Source organism: Salvelinus sp. IW2-2015, linkage group LG26 (genome assembly GCF_002910315.2).
Source record: "Salvelinus sp. IW2-2015 linkage group LG26, ASM291031v2, whole genome shotgun sequence".
In the NCBI taxonomy this organism is placed as follows: Eukaryota; Metazoa; Chordata; class Actinopteri; order Salmoniformes; family Salmonidae; genus Salvelinus; species Salvelinus sp. IW2-2015.
The window spans coordinates 4,808,900-4,816,955 of record NC_036866.1 but is presented as its reverse complement, the minus strand read 5'-3'; the positions used below and the strand labels follow the sequence as shown (position 1 = coordinate 4,816,955).

The window sequence follows — 8,056 nt, the reverse complement described above, 5'->3', positions numbered from 1 at the left end:
TCTTCATACATGTGGTTTATTCCCTTGCATTTTAACAGATAAATGACTCACATTTAAGTAAACAATTGAGAAGTACAAGTCTGGGATCTACAATGATAAAATACATATACTGTAGCTATGGCCTGGATGCCAGTCCGTTTCTGCTTTAGTCAACAACACCAAGTTTTTTTTCTTGCTGTCTTTTTAAGGATGTACCAACGCTCTTGAACGCAGAAACAGCCTGGCACCCAGGCGAACATAACATAGGTTGAACAGTTTCATATTTGAACGTCGCTCTGTTCCCCCTGTAGGATTCCATAGACTAATCTGTACCGAGCAGGTATTGGCTCATTCTACTGGGGGTCCTTTGCATTAAGCCACAATGGAACAATTCAAAAATAGGTTGAATGTTTCTTCTAAGTCCTCCGACACAAAAGGAGACACCGACTTATACTCCCTAACCAAGCAGATGGGATGGAAACAAACATGGAGGGGTATTTACAGTACAATGTGGAATAAATTCTTGCAGGTGGGATGTAGCAAAGATCTGTTATATTGACTAGATAGTCTAGTGACTGCTCTAACAATGGAAATACATATCCTCGAAGATGGAAGGCAGACGGGAGGAGGCAAGATCAGGTTAGACCATTTTAGTGAATGAAAAGGCAGATACGCATGTGAACAACAGGCACAACTCCTATATAAAGTCATTTACTATGTMTTTTTTCCCCCGAAATGCCACGTGCATCCACTTATATCAGTGCATTCATAACAACCTATCCACTGAAACTTCTATTCAATCAAATAAGCCTCCCGTAGCAAATTAGCAATTACATTTTTTGTTGACCAAATTCAACACTCATTGACCTCCATACAAAAATTACTCACTAGTTTTGTTTTCGTGGACAGATTTTGGGTGGAGTGAATCATCTTGCTTCGCCTCTTCCTCTCTGGATGTAGCTCTAAAACAGGAAGTACTGTCCATCTGCCAGGTGCAGGGCATTGTGGGATTTGTAGGCTATTGAACTGGCCAGTCTGTCCTGTTGTAAATGTTTGAATGGGAGTTTTCATCTGAGGCTGGAATCTTGATTCAATCTTTGTACCATTTCTATCTTTGTGCCGTTGTAATCCCTGTCTCAGGATGCATGCAAAGCTCATCTTTAATATTATGGTCACCCTCACCACCTCTAGTGTTGAGATCATCAGATATACTGTAGACGGTCATAATGCATTTGCCCCATATGAGATGACGGCTTTGTGATTTAGGAGTGTAGCATTTGAAGTCTCTGATCCAACTGGTTTGGTAGGAAGTATACTGAACAAAAATATAAACCGAACATGCATCAATTTCAACAATTTTACTGAGTTACAGTTCATATAAGGAAATCAGTCAATTGAAATCAATTCATTGGGCCCTAATCTATGGAATTCCCATGACTGAGCATGGGTGCAGCCATGGATGGGCCTGGGAGGGCAATGGCCCAACCACTTGGGAGTCAGGCCCACCCACTGGGGAGCCAGGCCTAACCAATCAGAATGACTTTTTCACCACAAAAGAGCTTTAATTACAGACAGAAATACTCCTTTGTTTCATCAGCTGTCCTGGTGGCTGGTATCAGACGATCCCGCAGKTGAAGAAGCTGGATGTGGAGGTCCTGGGTTGGCATGGTTACATGTAGTTTGCGGTTGTGAGGCCGGTTGGACGTACTGCCAAATTCTCTAAAACAACGTTGGAGGCGGCTTATGGTAGAGAAATTAACATTCAATTCTCTGACAACAGCTCTAGTGGACATTCTTGCAGTCAGCATGCCAATTGCACACTCCCTCAACTTGAGACATCTGTGGCATTGTGTTGTGTGACAAGACTGCACATTTTAGAGTGACCTTTATTGTCCAGCGCACAAGATGCACCTGTGTGATAATCATGCTGTTTAATCAGCTTCTTGATATGCCACACCTATCAGGTGGATGGATTATCTTGGCAAAGGAGAAATGCTCATTAACAGGGATGCAAACAAATTTGAGCACAACATTTGAGAGAAATTAGCTTTTGTGCGTATGGAACATTTCTGGGATATTTGATTTCAACTCATAAAACATGGGACCAACACTTTACATGTTCCATTTATATTTTTGTTCAGTATAGTAGTGAGATTGCACTGGGTCTATGTATCTCACCTGCAAGGATGTCAAATAAGTATAGTCCGGTAGGGTTCTTATCTAATAGGCAGTCCCAGTGTACAAAACTGATGCAGTGTCTATAATGTCCAGTCAGTAGAAAGGGTCATAACATCTGACTGTGTCCCAGGTAGCTGCCCTGCCCTGGGGGGGAGGTCAGTCTGGGGGTCAGTTGGGTAGCATGTCCAGGCCCAGGGAGGCAGCGTGCTGCTTGGCCCTCAGACGCAGGTTCTCGATGCTGGTGGTCTTGCTGTTGAGGCTGGGTAGGCTGCTCGGAGGGGCCTGGAGACCCGTCAAGGGGCTGTTCCACACCTGCTGGGCCTGGGACATGGACACTTGGGACATGGACGCCTGGGACAGGGACTGGTAGTAGGATTGGCAGGGCAGAGAGCCCAGGGGGGAGGGCATGTTGACGTTCATGCCCAGGTAGGGCAGTGAGGAGGGGGTACCCATGTCGAAGGAGGGGTAGTGGACCATGTTGTTGGTTGCAGCCATGTGCTGGCGGAACTGCTCCTGCAGACGGAAGAGGCTGAGGGGGGACGAGGCATAGGAGCCTTGGGACACACAACTGCTACCCACGCCACCGCTAGAGGAGGGGAGGGAGGGAGAGCCCAGGGGAGAGTCTGAGAGAGAGAGATTTTAGTTATAGTTTTTATTATTTAAGAGAGAAAGATGTATTTTCCGCTTTCAAGACTAATTCATAATAATATAGAATACATTGAAGTCCTGCAGATAAGGGATAAGCACACTAACAAAAATTGACATATGTGCCTCCTAAGGAAATCGAGGGTGCATCTACAGTATAATAAACACATATGTCTAATGGCCCATTGTCTATGGGATTTCTCACCTGGTGTGGGGCTGAAGCGTTTGCAGGATGGAGATCCTCCTCCCAGCTGCAGCCCTGCACCCCCCTGCTGCACCTCCCCCTGATGCTGCTGAGTATCCTGCAGCCTCTCCCACATCAGCTCCTCATCTCCTTCACCGTTGTCCTCTGCAGCCGACTCGCTGTCCGAGGCCTCCGGGGAGGTGACGTTCACCTCCACACTCATCTCCGCAGGCTGGGGCCGCATGGTCTCYGAGAGGGAGGATGGAGATGTCTGGGTGGAAGGGTCGGTGGTCTTGACCTCTTCCTCGTCACCTCCCTCTCTGTTGGCCTCCTTCTGTTTCTGGAGCTGCTCCTTCTGCAGGCTGCGCTGCTTCTTGCGGAACTTGGCGCGGCGGTTCTTGAACCACACCTGGTGAGAGGACGGATTTCAGTTGTTATACAGTAATAAACACAATTTCATCACTTTGTAATAAACTATAATTCTCTAATAGCCAAGGCTTCTGATAATGTCAATATTGGTGATTTGTTACATGGCTTTGGTTTGTCAAACGTGTATATTTTTTATTCTCACATATCATTTTAACTAATTGCATTTGAACTCCTTGACAGCGGAACTCAAAAACATCCACTTGTCATGGCCAGAAGCAAAAAAAGCAGCCGAGACCAGCAACGTTGGAAATCTTTAGTATGGTCCTATGTTCCACCAGCAACGATGGAAATCTTTAGTATGGTCCTATGTTCCACCAGGAACGTTGGAGATCTTTAGGGTGGTCCTATGTTCCACCAGCAACGATGGAAATCTTTAGTATGGTCCTATGTTCCACCAGCAATGATGGAAATCTTTAGTATGGTCCCATGTTCCACCAGGAACGTTGGAGATCTTTAGGGTGGTCCTATGTTCCCCCAGCAACGTTGGAGATCTTTAGCATGGTCCTATGTTCCACCAGCAACGAACAACGGTTAAGTAAGTATTTCTCTTCATCACCCCTACTCCCCCTCTTCTACACAACCAATACTGAAAGTTAAGATGCAGGTGAAATAGTTTATTTATTTAGACTAAGTAGTATCCTCACCTGCACACGGGCCTCTGGTAAGTTGGTACACATGGCCAGGCGTTCGCGCATCACCACGTCAGGGTAGTGGGTCTTCTGGAAGGTCTTTTCCAGGGCCTCCAGCTGCTGGGCAGTGAAGGCTGTGCGACTGCGCCGCTGCTTCCTGTGCTGGGAGCCATACCGGGCCTCGAGGATTATGTCTTGAAATGTGCAGCCGTTGAAGGAAAAGAGATTGGGCCAATTTAATTGAGGAACAGGTCAGATAGTGCTTATCAAGAAGCCTTTCTGAAACAATGTAACAATTTATTGCATTGAACTCAAGAACACATTTTGAACATAAGACAACATAATATTTGTCCATCACACAGCATGATAGCCTGATTGTATTGCAAATTTTTATGGACAGATTTACGCAGTAGAATGAGTAAATGTGCAACCAGTTCTTACCAGCCAGTCTCTCTGCCAGCGTGAGCGCGTGCACGGACGGCCGGTAGTCGGGCGCGTGCTGGGCATGCTGCGCCGCCTGCTGGTGAAGATTGTACATGGCATTTAGTGAGTTCATGGCGTGGAGAGAATATCCATTCACTCCGTAGTGCTGCATGGCTGCGTCACCTGTAAATACAGAGGGATAAGTTGTTGTTTCAAACAATTCGTTATTGTTGAATTAGTAAAACCAGTAATATCAGTGTTTGATTTATGTACCTGTAAGCAAGTCTTGGGCTCCAGTTGTAGGCCTAGATTCAAACATCAAGTGGCCTAAATTATTATCGAACATTTTTGTATTACACTTGTATTTATGTAGGCTATGTATTTATATTAAACTTCGTTTTTTATTTCCATTAATTTAAGATGTTTTAAGGTGTTTTATTGTCACATACACCGGATAGGTGCAGTGACATGTGTTGTTTTACAGGGTCAGCCATAGTAGTAAGGCGCSCCTGGAGCAAATTATTGTTAAGTGCCTTGCTCAAGGGCACATACAGATTTGTCACCTTGTCGTCTCGGGTATTTCAACCAGCGACCTTCCATTACTGGCCCAACACTCTAACCTAGGATACCTGCCGCCCATTTTATTAAAACTGTCAGTGGTTGATTTCAAATAACCTAATGGTGAAGCTGCATTTGGACATGTTCCAATATTACATCAGTTATTATATGTCTATAACTGTAAATATGTTTCTTTAAGAAGATTCAAGCTGAGAGTGACATTATATGACGGCATTGAGAAACCTAGCCAGCCACTAAACCTATAAACCCCTTTTCCCACGGAGAGCTCGCTATTTAACCAGTCCTTCCCATGAGAGTTCCCCCCACTAAAGCCCGAGAGGCTGTGTGAAATAATTAGCCTACTCTCCTGTGTTATCGCAACATTAATGCTGATATTGATATTCATTAATTTAATGTCGCACTTGACGTTGTGCCTGAATGGCTAAGCGACGTGGGCCTACTAAAAAGGCAAACTATAGGTCCCCTACAGCGCTAGCAGAATTTTAAAACGTCAACAGAAAACTACACAATGATCAGAAATGAATCAGGGACATTTCTCTGAAAAAGCACACAAAATAAATTGATGTGACCAGACTCATTTATTAAATGATATTATCATATTTTCATTGAGTCCTATAAATTGCCTAATTATTGTCATTATCCATAATGTGTAGCACAATAGCGTGCATAATAGCATAACTAACCATTTTTATTTACACAGATTAAGCCTATAGATTACGTTAGAAAATTACCCAAGCCTACTGTTGAAAAGGCTACCTACCACATAAATCAGAAATTGGTCAGTGCGTTCCGAATTTAATCGCATCCTGGGCATTAAACAAGTCAAAACGAATCGTGTTTTAAGACAAGTTGGCCTAGCTTCATGTGCGTTCATATTGCGTTCAATTTTTTTGAACAATTCTGTAAAAAGTATCTAGGCCTACAATAATATTTGTTTGAATATAATTTTATTCCCTCAAAAATGTGTATTAAAATATGCCACTTTTGGATTTATTTATTTTCTTCATTTAGTAGGCTTGCATCGAGTTGAAACGTATGTCGAAAAGATTATACAGCCTACGGTATTATTTTGTTTTATATGCTCTTGGGAATGAAAAGCCCAAAGGGTGACAGCGGGAATTTGTACCCCAACAATAAAGCTAAATACAGTACCAAAATGATAGTATCAGACCGCTATCACGACCTTAACATTTCAGCGTGTAATTGATCATGCAGAAATGTAGAATGCTYGAAGTGACATTCTAAAAATTGGTAATAAAAGCTTAATATAATCAGAATAATAATCAGAATGAACGCTCATAACCTGGATATACCTTATATCAAGTCACGTTCTTATTGTCACCAAATGCAGGAGCGTGAACATTTACTAAGATCTGTTTGAATGCTATACAAATCTTGATTTATAATTTATGATGGAAAAATACCTATTATAAATTGTCAAATGTTTTGCCTTGACAATAATACAGTAAGTAGTGTAATGAGGGGGTCATTTCAGACACATTTACAGGGATTATCATAGGCCTAAAATACAGGCTTAAATCATAGGCTTACTTTTTACTGTCATTTATTTTATATATTTTTTAAATATATATATWTTTTTTTACAATGGAATGATTTACAATAAATTGGAATATGCCATAGGCCATTAGGGAACACTTTACTCTGTCCCAGACGGTGCTTATCAAAATATTTATTTAGCTTCCTGAGTATTGGAGTTGAATGGGAGCCGTTTCTCCCGGTCTATGGCGGCTCCCGCCCCACTGCCCGGAGGCTTGCAGTGGCGGGTAGATGAAAGGTTAAATATATGCATAGGGAACCCCTGTTGGATACTCGTCTAATGTAGGTGCAAATAGGTTTCAACTACTAGGTGTGTGTGTGTGATTAATAATGTCCTTTTTTGAATATGACTGTTCCTCATATAAGTGTCATTGCCTGTAGCCTACATATTGTTTACAATTGCTTTATTGAGGTTTTAAATCCTTTTCATCACTCAAAATATGAATCTCTCGATGTGGACAAAGTCAGATAGCCTTGGGGAGCTGTTTTAACACTCATTATGCTAATTGCCGTGGATTTAGTTCTATCCCAGACACCGTAGAGGCTAAATATCGGCCCGCCGATATGCCTGTACAGGCGACACACTCTTTCTTCTACATTAACCCTTTATTCAAGTTTTGCCCAAAATTACCCCGGAAGACGTGGATAATTTAAGAAACTATTCCGGAGATTTAAAAAAAATAATGAAATAATGTTGAAGTCTAAGTTTCAGTTTAGATCTATCAAATCAAATTTTATTGGTCACATACACATGATTTGAAGATGTTAATGCGAGTGTAGCGAAATGCTTGTATTCCATGCATAATGAGAAGACCCGGGCAATATATTGCTCCAAGGTTTAAATGGAAGAGGTTTAAAGTTGCAAGGAAATGCAATAAAACTGGAATTATGGCAGGCACACATCATTTTACTTTACTAACAGGTCCAACCTGATTCGTTATACAGATGCACGCCTTTCAAAAAGGTCTTACCTCTTACGACGCTCCCCTTGGGGTCTTGGCCTATAGCCTATGTCCGGCTGTTTTCAAATGGAATATTAGCTTTCAAAGTATCACCTTGTGTATTACTTCTCAATTCCGTGCTGTTTAGTCCTGTATACTCATTTCTGAACTCCAAACTCCTCAGGAATACTGTAGTCCGTTTTCTGCGCGCGGTGCTCTCACTCTCCAGTCGTTGGAGAATACGGAGAGCTGCCATCTAACGGGCTCGCGCACGACGATGGGCTTTAAGGAGCTCGAGCGCCTGGTGAGGTCATGCAGGATTTCAAATGGACCTTTGCTGTGTCAACCAAAATAGTTTTTTTCTACTCCAGGCTTTCTCATTACTGATTTAAACTATTACTTTATTTACCATTTCCTGGACATTAATGTTATAATCATAGTATCATTAAGCTTATCAAAATATCAATATTATTATTATTATTCTCGCCATATAGGCCTACACCAACATATTT

The 8,056-nt window shown here is 42.3% G+C and overlaps 1 protein-coding gene across 1 annotated transcript; it reads right to left on the bottom strand.

Moving 5' to 3' along the window:
- On the bottom strand, positions 1-7,792 carry LOC111952804 (diencephalon/mesencephalon homeobox protein 1-B-like). Its single transcript, XM_023971717.2, has 5 exons — positions 7,575-7,792; positions 4,486-4,650; positions 4,060-4,238; positions 3,008-3,395; positions 1-2,780 (listed from the first exon to the last, which is right to left on the bottom strand). The coding sequence occupies exons 2-5, from the start codon at positions 4,637-4,639 to the stop codon at positions 2,326-2,328; spliced, it is 1,176 nt and encodes a 391-aa protein (XP_023827485.1). The 5' UTR covers positions 4,640-4,650; positions 7,575-7,792; the 3' UTR covers positions 1-2,325.
- Positions 7,793-8,056: the final 264 nt, after the last annotated feature.